The sequence below is a fragment of the Hylobates moloch genome, unplaced genomic scaffold (genome assembly GCF_009828535.3).
Source record: "Hylobates moloch isolate HMO894 unplaced genomic scaffold, HMol_V3 SCAFFOLD_7, whole genome shotgun sequence".
NCBI lineage: Eukaryota > Metazoa > Chordata > Mammalia > Primates > Hylobatidae > Hylobates > Hylobates moloch.
This window is the reverse complement of record NW_026652282.1, coordinates 59,029,327-59,045,994: the sequence shown is the minus strand read 5'-3', so window position 1 is coordinate 59,045,994 and position 16,668 is coordinate 59,029,327. Positions and strand designations below refer to the sequence as shown.

The following is a 16,668-nucleotide window of genomic DNA, read 5'->3' as shown; positions in this document are numbered from 1 at the left end:
TGATGCTGCTAGGTTTCTTATTCCTTGCCAATCACATCGGTACAAGATTTATCTTGAGGTCATGTTTAGCATTTCCCTGACTACTGATGAGCTGAGCATATCTTCATGTGTTTATTGGCCGCATAGGTTCCTTCTTCTATGGAATTCCTGTTCATGATTTTCGCCTATTTTCTTACTGGGTTGTTTGTCTTTCTTACTGATTTCTAGGAGTTCTCAAAATATATTCTTGATGCCAATCTTTTGTCAATTGTATATAGGATAAATATCTTCTTCCAGCTTGTACCATGTATTTCCACGTCTATATGACGTCTTTTAAAAATTGAGGTATTACATACATACAGCAAATCATAGAAACATAAGTCTACAATTTTAACACAGTTATACACCCATGTAACCGCCATCCAGATCAAAATATAGAACATTTTCAACATCCTCCCATCCCCAAAAAGAGAATTTTGAGAGAAAATGAGGAACCAGTAAAGATTGAGGAGTGATCACTGATATGGGAATAAACCCTATGTCTTCTCCTGGTAATGGCAGACGAGATAATTCAGATAAACCATGTGTGTTGGCCATCTCTTAGTTGGCCATCTGGTTTAACTCAATCTACAGCCTCCCTCCCTCTCTCTGGTGACTGGGCTGATATCACATAGTTCAATGCTCCAACCCTCTAGTCATATGATTGGTCTTTCTGGTCTGGCCAGCCTCCTTTTGGAGTCATCTCATCACATAAACTATCTAGGGGCCTCCCATGATTCACCTCATTAGCATAAACCATGAAGTGTGGTCCATGGGACCCATCAGGAATGACACTATCACTCAGGAAATTGCAAGGGATTAGAGGTTATCTCCCAGGACTCAGGGACAAAGTCCAAGCATCCCATTCTTTATTACACATTCAGTGCACAGAAAAATGCACAGTATAAAAAAAATTCGTCTTATTGGGATCTTTCCAGATCCTGGGAGTACAGAAATATACTGCTATGGTTTGGATATGATTGGTCTGTCCCCGCCAAAACTCATGTGGAAATTGGATCCCCAGCGTGGTGGTGTTGGAAGGTGGGGCCTTGTGGGAGGTGTTCGGGTCATGGAGACAGATCCCTCATGAACAGCTTGCTGCCGTTCTGGAGGTAGTGAGTAAGTACTGGCTCTGGTGAGACTGGATTCGTGCCCATGACGGCAGGTTCGTCATAAAGCCAGCACGCCCCTCGGTTTTTCCTTCTTTGCACGTGTCCGCTTCCCCTTTGGCCTTTTCCACTATGTTTTGGCCTAGCAGGTGGCTGTCACCAGAAGCTGAGCAGTTACTGGTACCACGCTCCTCCTACTTCCCAGCTTGCTGAATCATGAGCTAAATCAACCTCTTTTATTTTTAAATTACCCAGTCTCAGGCATTCTGTTACAGCAACACAAAACAGACTAAGACACATGCTAACAACGGCCCAAAAGAGGCAGAGATGGTATAATGTTGGTGCAAAAGTAATTGCCGTTTTTGTCGTTACTTTTAATAGCAAAAACTTCTGCACCAACCCAATACCACAAACAACTCAATTCAAGAACTTACATGAAATGGACTAAATCTTTTGAAGACACGAATTATCAAGACTCACCCAGTGTGAAATAACTTGAGTAGTCCTATAAAGACATTGAACTTTGGGAGGCCAAGCTGGGAGAATCGCCTGAGCCCAGAAGACCGAGACAAGCCTGGGCAACAAAGTGAGACCCTAGCTCTACAAAAAATTTATATATGAAACGAAATGGAATTCATAGTAAAATACCTTCCAAAGAAGATATTCCAACCCAGATGGTTTCACTGGCAAATTCCACCGAACATTCCAAGAAGAATTAATACCAATTCTACAATATCTCTTCCCAAAAATAGAACAGTACAGACTACTTGTCAACACATTTTATGAGGCCAGGATTACCCTGATACCAAAACCAGCCAAAGACTGTATAAAAGAAGCAAGCAAGCAAGAAATAACTTCTATCAGTATTTCATTCCTTTTTATGGCTGAATAATATTTCACTGTATGCATAGACCACAGCTTGTTTAGCCATTCATCAGTTGATGGATATTCAGGTTATTCCCACCTTTTACTTTTGAAATAATGCTGCTATGAACATGCATGTACAAGTATGTCTTTGAGCACCTGTTTTCAGCTCTTTTGACTATATACCTATGAGTGTAATTCTCAAGTCACATGTTAATTCTATGTTTAACCATTCAGGAACCACCAAAATGTTTTCCACAGTGGCTGAATTATTTTACATTCCCATCAGCCATGTATGAAAGTTCTAATTTCTCCACATCCTATTCAACAATTCTTATTGCCCATCTTGAAAAAAGTATGACCATCCCGGTAGACGTGGAATAGTACCTTATTGTTCTGATTTGCATTTTCCTAATAGCTAATGATGTTGAGTATCTTTACATGCATATCTTAACTATTTGTGTATCTTCGTTGGAGACATGTCTATTAAATCCTTTGCTTATTTCAAAAATGGGGTTGCCTTTTCTTGATGGGTTTTTTGTAAGTTTTAATATATTCCGGATGTTACATGATCAGATACATGATTGGCAAAGGTTTTTCTCCCATTCTGTTATCTTTTCACTTTCTTGACAGTGTCCACTGATCCACAAAAGTTTTCAATTTCAGTGAAGTCCCATTCATCATTTTTAGTTTTGTTGCCTGTGCTTTGGGTGTCATACTCTAAGAATCCAATGCCAAATACAAAGACATGACTTACCCCTGTGTTTTGTTCTAAAAGTATTAATTTTAACACTTACATTTATGTGTTTGATTCATTTTGAGTTAATTTTTGTATATGGTATACGGTATGAAGTAGGGGTCTAACTTCATTCTTTGGCATGTGGATAACCAGTTATCCTAGCACCATTTCTTTAAGAAACGATTCTTTCCCCCATTGAATGGCCTTGGCACTCTTGTTGTAAGTCAATTTAGCATAGGCTGACCCCCAAGACTCAGGTGCCAGCCTTGCCCTTGCAGTCCCAGGCTCCAGGTCACCCGCGCACACTGTCTTCAGCTCCACCCCAGTGCCAGTCCAACCCCCACAGTCTCAGGCTCCAGGCCCACCTCATCACCAGGCAGGCCCTGGTTATCCCAGGCTCCAGACTGGTCCCATGGCCAGGCCGCTCCCTCAGCCCTAGACTCTGGGTACACCCATGAACCAAGCCTGCGTTGGGGCAAGGCTAGCCTCACAGCCCCAGGCTCTGGGCTGGCACCCATGGAATGAGCCACCAGCCCTGCCATGGGGCTAAGGGGGCCCTGCAGCCTTAGATTCCAAGCCAGCCTCCAGAGCCCCAGACTCCAGGCTGGCACATGCAGACATCACCTGCAGACCAGTCCCTACGGCCCCAGACTTCAGGCCTGGACATGTGGACCCAGATTCCAGATCCTCCTCAGTGTCAGGACAACCCCTACTGACCCTCGACCTGGTCTGCTTCAATGATAGGCTGGTTTCTGTAGTTTCAGACTTCAGGCTGGCACCCATAGACCTAGTCTCTGTACCCACTCCAGCTCCAGGCTGACCCCTGTGACCTCAAGCACCAGGCCAGAACCTACAAAGCCAGCTTCCAGGCCAGCCCCCAAGGATTAAAGGCTCCAGGCTTGCCCAGTGCCACGCTAGCACCTTTGGCCTCAGACCCCAGGCTGGCCCTCTCAGACTCAGGCTCCAGGCCCACGCCAGGCGCCAGACAGGCTAAGAGGAAGTCTGACCCACATGGCCTCGGGCTTCAGGCCCACGCCAGGGCGAGACTGGCTCCAACAGCCAGGTTGGTCCCCATGGCACCAGGACCCAGGCCCAAATCCATGAACTCAGGTTCCGGGTCCACCCTACCTGCTCACCAAGCCAGCTTTCCCAAGAAATGCAGCAGCAAGTCCATCCATGCACCATGCCAGATGGTCTCCCCAGAATCTCTGGATGGACTGAACCGTGAAGGGCTTTCCCAGCCAGAGCCAGTCATCAAGCACTGGAGCAAGTCCCCACTTCTTTTTTCTTTTTTCTTTTTTTTTTTTAATGGAGTTCCGCTATTGTTGCTCCGGTTGGAGTGCAATGGCACAATCTCAGCTCACTATAACCTCCGCCTCCCGGGTTCCAGTGATTCTCCTGCTTCAGACTCCTGAGTAGCTGGGATTACAGGCGCCCACCACCATGCCCAGCTAACTTTTTGTATTTTTAGTAGAGACGGGGTTTCACCATGTTGGCCAGGCTGGTCTCAAGCTCCTGACCTCAAGTGATCCGCCCACCTCTGCCTCCCAAAGTGCTGGGATTACAGGCATGAACCACTGCGCCCGGCCCGAGCCCCTACTTCTTTAAATGCACAGATGCCAATGTACAGCCACAAAGGTCACAATCAATCAGGGAAACATGACACTACCAAAGGAACAAAGTAAAGCTTCACTGATCAACCCTAAAGAAGAGAGATTTAGAAACTTTCTAAGAAGGAATTAAAAATAGTCTTCCTAAAGTAGTTCACTGCATTACAAGGAATGCTAGAGGGAATTCTTCAAGCTGAGAGAAAACGATCTGGTTTTTGAGTTTGTTTGTTATTTGGATTTTGTTTTTTGTATGTTTCTTTGTTTGTTTTGAGACAGGATCTCACTCTATCACCTGGGCTGGAGCGCAATGGTGTGATCGTGGCTCACTGCAACCTCGACTTCCCAGGCTCAAGTAAACCTCCTACATGACACTCCCAAGAAGCTGGGACTGCAGGCACGCACTGCCACGCCCAGCTCATTTTTTGGTTTGTTTCTATTTTGTATGGAGACAGTGTTTCACTACGTTGCCCAGGCTGGTCTCCAACTCCTGAGCTCAAGTGATCAGCCTGCCTCAGCCTCCCAAAGTGCTGGGACTACACGCACGAGCCATCGCACCTGGCCAAGAAAAGGATGTTAATTGGTAATAAGCAAATATGAAAGAAGAAAATTTATGAGTAAAATAAGTACATGTTCAAACCCAGAATACTCTTATTGTAATGACCTCTATCTTTAGTATGAAGGTTAAAAGACAAAACTATTTGTGAAAGTATAGCTACAAAAATGTGTTAAGGGATATGGAATATAAAAAAGATGTAAATAGTGACATCAAAAACATGAAATATATGGGGAGTTAAGGAGCATAATTGTAGTGTTTGTGTGTAATCAAAGTTAAGTTGTTATCAGCTCAGAATAGCCTGTTATAACCGTAAGATATTTTATGCAAGCCTCATGGTATTCTTAAGACAGAAATCTATAGTAGATACACAAAAGATAAAAAGTGAAGAATCGCAGCATATCACTATTGAAAACTACTTGATCATGAAGGCAGACAGCAAAAGAAGAAAGGAACAAGGAATCCACAAAACAACCGGAAACAATGAGCAAAGAGGCAACAGTAAGTCCTTGCCTATCAAGAATTAACTTGAATGTAAATGGATTAAATTCTCTAAAGACATAGCAAGTCTAAATGGGAAAACAAACAAACAAACAACAACAACAACAACAAAACAAAAAAAAACAAGACCAAAGCATATGATGCCTGTGAGAGACCCACTGCACCTTTAGGACACACATAGACTAAAAGTGAATGGATGGAAAAACACATGTCATTCAAATAGGAAGCAAAGGAGAGCAGGAGTGGCCATATTTGTACGAGACAAAATAGACTTTAAGTCAAAAACTACAAAATGAGACAAAGAAAGTCATTATATGATGATAAAGGGGTCGATTCATCAAGAGGCTATAATAATTATAAACATATACACACCTAACTTTAGAGCATCTAAATATGTAAAGCAAATAGTCATACATCTGAAGGGAGAAATACACTGCAATACAACAGTAGGAGGAGACTTCACTATCCCATTGTCAAGAATGGAAATTCAGAGAGAAAACTGGTAAGGAAACAGTGGGTTTGAACACGATAAAACCTACGGGCCTAACAGACATATACAGACTGTTCCATCTAACAGCAGCAGAAGACACATTCTTCTCAAGGGCACACTGAACATTCTCCAGGATAGATTGTATGTTAGGCCACAAAACAAGTCAACACATTTAAGAAGACTGAAATCATATCAGATGTCTTTTCTGACCACAATGCTATGAATTTAGAAATCAATAATAGGAGGAATTTTAGAAAATTCACAAATACATACAAATGAAACAACATGTTCCCAAACAACCAATTGATCCAAGAACAACTTAAAAGGGAAATTTAAAACTATCTTGAGACAAATGAAAACGGACTCACAACATACCAAGACATGAGACATGCAGGAAAAACACAGTTTTAAGGGGAAGTTTATAGCAATAATTGCTCACATCAAAAAACAACAAAGATTTCAAATAACAACCAAATGTTACACCTCGAGGAACTAGAAAAAGAAGGGAGTTTATGCCCAAAGATAGTAGAAGGAAGGTAATAATAAACATCAGAGCACAAATAAATAAAATGGAGACTTGGGAAACAATAGAAAATAGCAACAAATGTGGGATGGTTTTTTTAAAAAGATCAACAAAATTGACAAATGCTTAGCTAAATTAAGAAAAAAAGAGGAAAGACTAACTAAAAACAGAAATGAAATCAGAGACATTACAACCGCTCTACAGAAATGAAAAGGATTATAAGAGACTATTATGAACAATTGTATGCCAACAAATTGGATAACCCAGAATAAATGAATAAATGTCTTTTATCCATACAACATACCAAGACTGAATTATAAAGAAATAAAAAATCTGAACAGACAAAAACTGGATGAAGAGGTTGAATCAGTAATGGAAAGTCACCCATCAAAGGAAAGCCCAGGACCTGATGGCTTTCTGTTCAATTCTACCAAACATTTATAGAAGGATTAAGATTGTAAGGTGAGGGGGGAGGGGGGAGGGATAGCATTAGGAGATATACCTAATGTTAAATGACGAGTTAATGGGTGCAGCACGCCAACATGGCACATGTATACATATGCAACAAACCTGCACTTTGTCCACATGTACCCTAAAACTTAAAGTATAATAAAAAAAAAGATCAATCCTTCTCAAACTCATCCAATAAACTGAAAAATTAGGAATACTTCCAAACTCATTTTACAAGGCCAGCATTACCCTAATACCAAAGCCAGACGAGGACACTACAAGAAAATTATAGGCCCATATGCCTGATGAACATAGAAGCAAAAATCCTCAACAAAGTACCAGCAAATCAAATTTCATAGCACATTAATTTTTTGCGTGTTTTTCTGCTGTTTAATTAAAGGATTTCTCAGCATGACCCAGTGCCTATGGGACGTGCATTGAACTCAGTGCTGCCCTGTCACAGCAGAAAGCAAAACTGGTCTGAAGTCGGCTGATGCCTGCCCACAGAGGGAGCATTTAGACCAGCCCTAGCCAGAGGGGATTTATACACTACAGAGGTCAGAACTTGTGTTTTGGGAAGCCTCACCACTGCAGGATCTGGATTCTAACTAAACTTGAGAGGTGGTCTAGGATACAAAGACTGCAACTCATAGTGCTGTGCTGGGCTCAGAGCCAGAGGACATGGGGAGCACACGACCTAGTGAGACACCAGCCAAGGTGGCTGAGGGAATACATGTACTATGGCTTTCCCAACCCCAGCAGCACAGCTCGCAGCTCCAGGAGAGATGCCTTCCTTCACTTGATGAGAGGAGAGGGAAGTGTAAAGAAGACTTTGTCTTGCATCTTGGATATAAACTTAGCTGCAGAAGGATAGGGCACTGGGCAGAGTCCTGAGGCCCCCATTTCAGGGTCTAGCTTGTGGATGACATTTCTAGACACACCCTGGGCCAGAAGGGAATCTGCTGCCTTGAAGGGAAGGACTCAGCCCTGACAGGATTCATCACCTGCTGACTAAAGGGCCCTTGGGCCCTGAGGAACCTGCAATGATACCCAGGTAGTTTACCGTGGGCCCTGGGTGAGACTCTGAGACATGCTGGCTTCAGGGGAGACCCAGCACATTCCCAGCTGCGGTGGCTATGGGCAGAGACAGTTTTTCTGGGAGAATAGCAGAAGGAAGAGTAAAGGGGACTTTGCTGTGCACCGTAGGTGCCAGCTTGACCACAGTGAGGCAGAGAAGCAAGTGAGATCTTGGGGTACCTGAGTCCAGGCCCTGGCTCTTGCATAGGACTTTTGGACCTCCCCTGGGCCAGAGGAGAGCCCATTACCATGAAGAGTGAGTCCCAGGCCTAGCAGTATTCACAAGCTGACTGAGAAGCCCTTCAGCCTTAAGTGAACACAAGCAGTAGCCTGGCAATAGTCTCTGTGGGCCTGCAGTGGTGGTGGCCACAGCGAGAGGTTTCTCTGCCTGTGGAATGGGTACGGAAGAGTGGGAAGGACTTTGTATTGTGGTTTGAGTGCCAGCTTAGCTGCAATAGTGTAGAGCACAAGATAAATTTCTAAAATTTTTGACTCTGGTCCCTGGCTCCCGGAGGCATCTCTGGGCCAACCTGGGGTCTGGGGGAACTAGCCACCCTGAAGGGAAGGACAAAGGCCTGGCTGGCTTTGCTACCTGCTTATTGTAGAGTCCTCCAGCCTTGAGTGAACATAGGCAGTAGTCAGGTATTGGTTACAGCCAGGTAATGGGCAAGACCAGTGCTCTGTTGGCTTCAGGCCTGATTCAGCAAGGCCCCAGTGGTGGTGGCCACAGGGGGGATTGTGTCACCCCACCTGCAGCTCCAGGTGTCTCAGCACAGAGAGAGAGCAAGAGGAAGAGAGAGCAAGATATAATGAGAGCAAGAGGGAGAGCGAGAGCGAGAAATGGGGGTGGGGGTGAGAGAGAGAGAGACAGCGAGAGAGAGAGAGAAAGAGAGAGAGAGACAGAGAGAGAGAGACTGAGACTTTGTTTGGGAGAAATAAGGGAAGAAAACAAGAGTCTCTGTCTGGTAACTCAGAGAATTCCTCTGAGTCTTATCCAAGACCACCAAGGCAGTACCTCTACAAGTCTGCAAGAGCCACAGTGTTACTAGGTTTGGGATACCCCTAATGCAGATACATCTTAGATTACAACACCCAGCTCCCTTTGAATATCTGGAAAGCCTTCCAAAGAAAGATGGTACGAACAAGCCCAGACTGCAAAGACTACAATAAATACCTAACTCTTCAATGCCCAGGCACCGATGAACATCCACAAGCATCAAGACCATCCAGGTAAACATGACCTCACCAAATGAACTAAAGAAGGCACCAGGGTCCAGGCCTGGAGAATAAAGATATGTGGCCTTTGAGACAGGTAATTCAAAATAGCTGTTTTGAGGCAAGTGAAAGAAATTCAAAATAACACACAGAGGGAATTCAGAAATCTATTAGATAAATTTAACAATGACATTGAAGTAGTTAAAAGGAATCAAGCTGAAATTGAGAAGTTGAGGAATGCAATTGGGAGGGTGGAGCAAGAAGTTGGAATGGAAGCCTCCATTTGTTGTTCCCCCTGCAGGAACACCAAATTTTAACAACGAACTACACACACAAAAACATTGTGTAAAAAAATTAATAACTATGGGAACTCTTCAAGTCATAGAGAGTACAATAAGACATAAAGAGTAACAACAAAAGTTAAAAAGTGGGCAGATGAAGTTAAAGTATTGAATTTTCATAAATTATCTTTTTGCTTGTTTATTTGTGTATACAATCAGTGCTAAGTTGTCATCAGTTTAAAATAATGGGTTATAAAATAGTATCTGGAAGCTTCATGGTAACCTCAAGTGGAAAAACATGAAATGGAGACATAAAAAATAAAAAGCCAGAAATTAAATTTTACCACCAGAGAAAATCATCTTCTCTAAAAGGAAGGCAGGAGGAAAAGAAGCAGGAAAAGAACATTACAAAACAACCAGAAAGGAAATAACAAATTGGAAGGAGCAAGTCCTTACTCATCGATAGTAACATTGAATGTAAATGAACTAAACTCTCCAATCAAATGACATAAAGTAGCTGAATAAATATTTTTAAAAGACCCAATGATCTGTTTCCTTTAAGAAACACACATTACCTATAAAGACAAACATAGATGTAAAATAAAGGGAAGGAAAGAAATATTCCATGCCAATGTAAACCAAAAAAGAGAACCAGTAGCTATACTTATGTCAGACAAAATAGATTTCAAGACAAAGACTATAAGAAGAGATAAAGAAGGTCATCATACAATGATAAAGTGGTCAACTGAGCAAGAGGATGTAACAATTATAAATATATATGCACCCATCACTGGAGCACCCATATATAGAAATCAAATATTACTAGAGCTAAAGAGAGGGAGAGACCCCGATACAGTAATAGCTGGAGACTTCAACATTTCACTTTCAGCATGAGAGAGATCTTCCAGGCATGAAATCAACAAAGAAACATCAGACTTAATCTGCACTATAGAGCAAGTGGATCTAATAGATATTTACAAAACATTTCATCCAATGGCCGCAGAATACACATTCTTTTCCTCAGCACACGGATCATTCTTAAGGACAGACCATGTGAGGTCACAAGTTTTAAAACATTCAAAAAATTGCAATAATATTAGACATCTTCTCTGACCACAATGGAATAAAACTAGAGATCAATAACTACAGACATTTTAGAAACTATAAAACTTTAAAAATTTCTTGAAATGAATGACGATGGAAACAAAACATACCCAGACCTATGGGATACAGCCAAAGCAGTACAAAGAGAGAAGTGTATATCTAAAAGTACCCACATCAAAAAAGAACAAAAAAAATCAAGAAGAGCTAATACTAATTCTACTCAAACTATTCTGAAAAACAGAGGAGGAGGGACTACTTCCAAACTCATTCTACCAGGCCAGTATAAGCCTGATACCAAAAACCAGACAAAGACACATTTAAAAAAAAAAAAAGGAAGCTACAGGCCAATTTCCCTGATGAATATTGATGCAAAAACCTTCAGCAAATACTAGCAAACCGAATTCAACAATACATTGATAATTTGACTTCTTTCTTTCTAATTTGGAGGCCTTTTATCTCCTTCTCTTGTCTGATTGTTCTAGCTAGGACTTCCAGTACCATGGTGAACAAAAGTGGTGAATGTAGGCACCTTGTTGTGTTCCAAGTCTTAGAGGAAAGGCATTCAGTCATCATCATGACCAAGTGCGATGTATCCCAGGGATCCGAGAACGGTTCAACATATGCAAATCAATCAATGTGATATACCATATCAACAGAATGAAGGATAACAACCATATGATCATTTCAATTAATGCTGAAAAAGCCATTTGATAAAATTCAGAATTCCTTCATGGCGAAAGCCCTCACAATACTGGGTATAGAAGGAACATACAGACCCACAGCTAGTATCATACTGAATGGGGAAGAACTGAAAGCTGGGGAAAGGGAGAAGCTTGGAGTGGCTCAGTCTAAGTCTGAAAGTCTCAAAACCGGGGAAGCCGACAGTTCATTCTATTTAAATATCTTTTTTTGCACCCATTAATTATCCCCACCTCTCCCTCATGCCTCACTACCCTTTCCAGCCTCTGGTGATTATCCTTCTGCTTGTTTGCAGATGACATGATCTTGTTTTTGCAAAAACCTAAAGACTCCACCAATAAACTCTTCGAACTGATGAGCAAATTCAGGCAAGTTGCAGGATAGAAAATCAGCACACATAAATCTAGCATTTCTACATGCCAACAGTGAACACTCTGAAAAAAAAAATCGATAAAGTAATCTCATTCACAACAGCCAGAAACAAAATAAAATACCTAAAGGATTCGTTATTTATTCCCGTCTTCTCTGTCTGGCTTGTTTGGGCTTTTATGTTTGCTTAGAGATTTTGTGTAATTTACCTGTTGAATGTCATTTTTTTCTGCTAGGCCACTGCCATCTTTACAGCATTAGATGGTGCCTTAAGCCCAACTTTGCCTCGTCTCAAGCAAGTGATCAGAGTGCTGCCCATCCAGAATGGGGGAGGTCCCAAAGGTGATATCTGGGCAGTATGGAAGAGCTAGCTGGCTAAGGGTCTGTGCCCAGGGGGCTCGTGGAACATCCCACTAACAGTGTGGCGCTGCTAAACAGCCACTCTGATTTGGCATCTCCTTTGGCTGAGTTACAGAGCAGAGGTTCCAGGGCTGAGGATGATAGTTCTGCCTCCCCGTTTTGTCTCTGGCTGTCCTCAGGGACATTTCTCCCCTCAGGCGCTCACAATGCTTCCCGTGGGTTGAATCAGGAACAGGTCTCCTGCCATGGAACCCAAGATGGTGTGGAAGCTGACCGTTCACCTCAATATCACTTCTTCCAGTGTAGAAACCATGACTCGGCCAGCGCGGTTGCTCACGCCTGTAATCCTAGCACTTTGGGAGGTCGAGGCCAGCGGATCACCTGAGGTCAGGGTTTCAAGACCAGCCTGGTCAACATGATGAAACCCCATCTCTACTAAAAATACAAACATTAGCCAGGAGTCGTGTCACACGCCTGTAACCCCAGCAACTTGGGAGGCTGACACAGGAAAATTGCTTGAACCCAGGAGGCGGAGGTTGCAGTGAGCCAAAACTGCGCCATTGCACTCCAGCCTGAGCAACAGAGTAAGACTCCATCTCAAAAAAAAAAAAAAAAAAAAAAACCAAGCAAATAAAAAAAACCACAGACGTCTCCACACATATACTAATTTGAATGGTATCTGCATTTCTCCTGTCTTTGTCTGTTCAACACTCAGGCTCTTGGCTTTCGGAGCTGGCAGAACCTACATCACTGGAGCTAGAATCTGTGTCTGTGTCTCACACCCATCCAGCCCGGGATTCTGGCTGAAGGAAGGAGGCAATCCCAACTGTCAGGGAGGGCGAAGGCAGAACAGGAAGCTCAAGGAAATCTCGTGTGACCTCAAGAGGCGATCTGAAAGACTGAACAGGCACACAGAAATATCACGTCTACAAAAACCTGCGGCTTTGGGGATGGTGGAACAGTATTTGACGGGGAACATCCAAGAACAGCCAGGCCTAGCATCCACACTTGCCCTGGAAGGCAACTGGCCATTTTCAAATCAAGGGTATGAAGCCAACCGGCTGCAGAAGGGGCTGTTGGCTGCCTACAGGACATCAAGGAGGTGGAAGCTGCCTTCCACGTAGCTGCCAGTGGGAAGTGTGGGAAATTTTTTTTGTTTTTGTTTTTGTTTTTGTTTTTGTTTTAGATGCAGTCTCGCTCTGTCACCAGGCTGGAGTTCAGTGGCGCAATCTTGGCTCACTGCAACCTCCGCCTCCCGTGTTCAAGTGATTCTCCTGCCTCAGCCTCCCAAGTACCTGGGACTACAGGCGCCCAGCAGGCAGTTTTCACCAGGTTGGCCCACAAGTAACAGAACAGATTCAATGCCCCCACCTCCAACCAAGAGACTACCCCGCCCTTTTCTTCAGCGCTCCCTGTGCCTTCCCTTTTGCTCTGCCACCCACCGGGATGTGGCATCTGCTTCCATCTGGCTACTGAAACTAAGGAGGGAGACCTGATGGGATATGGCAACAGAGGGTCAAAGATGAGGGCTAATAGAGGAACTGAGGATGTCGCGCGGGTTTCTGGCCCAGATGAACTGACCATGTGCGTGGTGGCACCAGAGGGACATAATGGCTCCAGAAAGAGGTCTGGGCCCGAGTGGAAGGATGAGCTCCGTTATGCTCCTCAACAGCATGGAAATGACCATGCAGGAGAGGCCACCAGCATCAAGCCACAGGGAGAGCAAGGATGCTCATGACGGAAAGGACAGTGACATGGCAGAACTGTGACGGTGAACCACAGGAGGAAAGGCAAGAGAGACTGGGGTTCTGAAAGGAGGCACTCAGTTCCTCCTGAAGGTGAGGGAGAGTAGCGCTGAACAACGGGACCTGTGAGACCCCAAAGTAGGATGAGAAGAGGAGGGAACATGAGCAGGGTATGTTGGGAAAAGGCAGAAAATGCTCCTGTGGCAGGGCAGGGCCCTCACAGCGCCTAGACCCAGGCACTATGGTGACTGCAGGGCTGCTGCTCAGAGGCCGGCCCAGGTGCCCTACAGGGAGAGGGCCCACCACAGAGCGCTAGTAGAACTATTCTTCAAGCGCCAGGGAACACAGCAACACCCCGCACCCTCCAACACTCCCAACAATCGCAGAGAGGGCAGACCACAGACCACAGAATATGAGAACAACTTTATTTCAAACTGCTCTGAACTGCGTTGGGAGGGGGCAAATGCAGCAGAAGAGTAGAAGCCCTGGCCGAAGAGGAGATGGAGGGAACCCACTTGGCTGCAGCTCTGGAGCTCCAAAGGTAGCAGCTGCTCATCTTGCAGGAGGATGCTGGCTCCAACCTGTGAAACAGAGCAGCTCAGGGACGGGCCCCCAGCCAGGGCCAGCCCACAGCTCTCCTAAGCTGCTGGGACTGTGGGAAGGGGCATGGTGTGTGCAATACTCACTTCAAAGGTCCTGGAACTTGTCAATGAGGAACTGCATGGCCGCTGAAACAGAGAGGCAGAACCGGCCACTCCAGACCCAGGGAAACAGAAACCCAACCCCTGCCCCCGTGAAGAACCACCTAGCCCTGCAACCAGAAACCCCACCAGCCCTGGGACTGACTCATCCACCCGTCACCTGAATTAAATGTGGAAATGCCTTCTAAGCAGGAAAGTGGTTCTCAGGTGTTGGGCCATCCCAGAACCGTTCAGAACGTGTTTCAAAGACAGATAAGCCAGCCATCAAGCAAAAACCGTACAAGCAGTACCAGGCAGCAGTTAAAGGAAAACACATAAGGTATCTCTAACTGTCCTAAGAGAAGATCTCTGGGACTTGTGGACAAAGTGTACACAGAGTTCAGACGACACATTGCTGTCTGTGCACACCCCTAGCTGGAAAGGCACAGAAGCCTCCAGGGCCAGGCCTGCTTGGTTCTCTTCCCCAGAGGAAGTCAGTCCCAGTGACACCGCCTATACCTGCAGTCCACCCCCACCCCCGGCACCTGCAGAACCACACCGCTGTCCATCCCCGCCCCAGCCAGTGCTCCATCATACCTAGTTGGTCTCTAAGGTCTTCAATTTCCATCTGCAGCAAGATGCACTAGCCCAGGAGACACCGGTGGAAAGGAAATGGTGGTTAGTCAATTCTGGCTTCCTTTCTTCCCGTTCTCCCTCTCTCCCCCAGCCCTTACAGCCCCCATAGCCTGCAGCCCAGTGGTGAGGTGGACTGGCACAAAACCTTCAATGGAAAGGAGGCACTCACTCTGCATGGGGTATGGTAGGCAGAGGGGATTGGGGAGACACCGAAATCAGTTTAACCTGGACACGGATCCCACCATCCAGTGTGGACCTCTATTTCTAGGAGCCACACAAAGCATTACCCGAGGACAGCCCTGGGCTCCCGGGGGCTGCTGCTGCCTTTCTGGTCTTGGGAGATGGACAGGCAGCTGCTGGTTACCTGAAAGAGAACACAAAATCCAGCTTCCAAGCCTCCCAGTGAGGTGGAAAGGGCCTAGCAGGGTCTAAAGTGAGGCACCATCACCCTCTGCTGGCAACACGTTGCCCCTGCTCTGCCCAGCATCTCCAACCCTCCCTCTGGGACTGTCTTCCCTGTTCTCCCGCGTGAGCGCATCTGCACCTGTGGCCCCCTAGTGTTGTGACTCCGGGTTGGACTCCAGCAGCGCGGCAGCCACAGCCAGGCCCTGGGAGGGCCAGTGTGGCTGAGCGGGACTTAACAGAAAAGGGCTCAGTACCGCCGAAAGTCTCCTTCCAGAGTTGGAGGGTAGGGCGCTGCTCCAAATCGCCCCCCCACCACACAAACCCCACTCAGAGAGGACGATGTGGCTTAAAGCCAGCCCCGTCGACACCCCGTTTCCCGTGGGACAGCTACCTGGGTGGCCAGGGAAGCCTGGGAGCATGGCTAAGCCCCCAGAAGCGACAGGGCCAGAGGTTTCCCTCCCCACCCCTCTCCCCTCCACCCCTATCAAACCCGCAAGACTCACCGGAGGGTGCATGGCGTCTGGGCACGAGGCCTCCCAGGCTGTAGGCCGAGGGCTGTGAAGTTCCCAGAACTTGGGGAGCTCTGATGTTGGGGTCGCTACTGCTGAATTCTCCACGACGCATGGACAGGCGAGGCAGTCCTGGCCTGTGTGGGGGAAGCTAAAACAGAAATTTCTGAGTCGGGCTGGCGGTGGTGGCGGGCGGTGAGTACATATGGGAAGGGGTTGTAGTAAGATGAAGACTCCAGAGCCTAATCTCATCAGCACTTTCTCCCTCAGTCAGCCCCAGGCCAGGAGGCAGAGCCCAGCCAGGGAAAACAATGGGGATAGTGAGATAGCCCGGGTCCCCTTCCAGGTGGCTCGGGCAACAGCTAAGTAAGGAGGAGTAGGGAAGCTGATGAGCCTAGATGCCCCAGGTTTGCGGGCCACACTTTAAGGGATCACCCCCACCTAACCAGCTGCCAGCCCTGCCTTCCGTCCCAGCTCCTCTCTGTGGGAGGAGGCAGGACCCCTGCAGAGTGTCCGGAGGTATGCCCGTCACACACCAAGTACTCCCTTTAACGTGTGCCCCTACAACGAAGACCCCGATAGGGCATTCTTGTGTCCCTGGCCTCCCGATAACAACCCTTGAGCAAGGGACATAGGGGGCATGGGTAAACAGGTGTGTGCTGGAAGAGAGGAGGCTGGGGGGAGACAGAGGAGGAGGAGGATGAACAGGGAGAGGAGGGTGAGAAGGGCCG

General features: G+C 46.0%; 2 protein-coding genes across 2 annotated transcripts in view; one reads left to right on the top strand and one right to left on the bottom strand.

The window, feature by feature from the left end:
* LOC116811099 (uncharacterized protein CXorf49-like) overlaps window positions 1-16,668 on the top strand; it is a 46,756-nt gene that overhangs the window by 20,106 nt on the left and 9,982 nt on the right.
* LOC131383866 (uncharacterized protein CXorf49-like) lies at window positions 14,119-16,084 on the bottom strand. The gene is made up of 5 exons (XM_058441283.1): window positions 15,932-16,084; window positions 15,311-15,387; window positions 14,985-15,030; window positions 14,394-14,435; window positions 14,119-14,288 (listed from the first exon to the last, which is right to left on the bottom strand). Exons 1-4 carry the CDS (start codon window positions 16,050-16,052, stop codon window positions 14,395-14,397), a joined length of 285 nt encoding a protein of 94 aa, XP_058297266.1. The 5' UTR covers window positions 16,053-16,084; the 3' UTR covers window positions 14,119-14,288; window position 14,394.

Excerpts from the sequence above, each read along its gene's own strand:
- LOC131383866 (XM_058441283.1), bottom strand. The coding sequence starts at position 16,052 with ATGCGTCGTGGAGAATTCAGCAGTAGCGACCCCAACATCAGAGCTCCC. Across the intron at positions 15,388-15,931 it reads CAGACGCCATGCACCCTCCG|GTAACCAGCAGCTGCCTGTC; the intron begins GTGAGTCTTGCG and ends GTTCTCTTTCAG. Across the intron at positions 14,436-14,984 it reads AGACCTTAGAGACCAACTAG|CGGCCATGCAGTTCCTCATT; the intron begins GTATGATGGAGC and ends TCTCTGTTTCAG.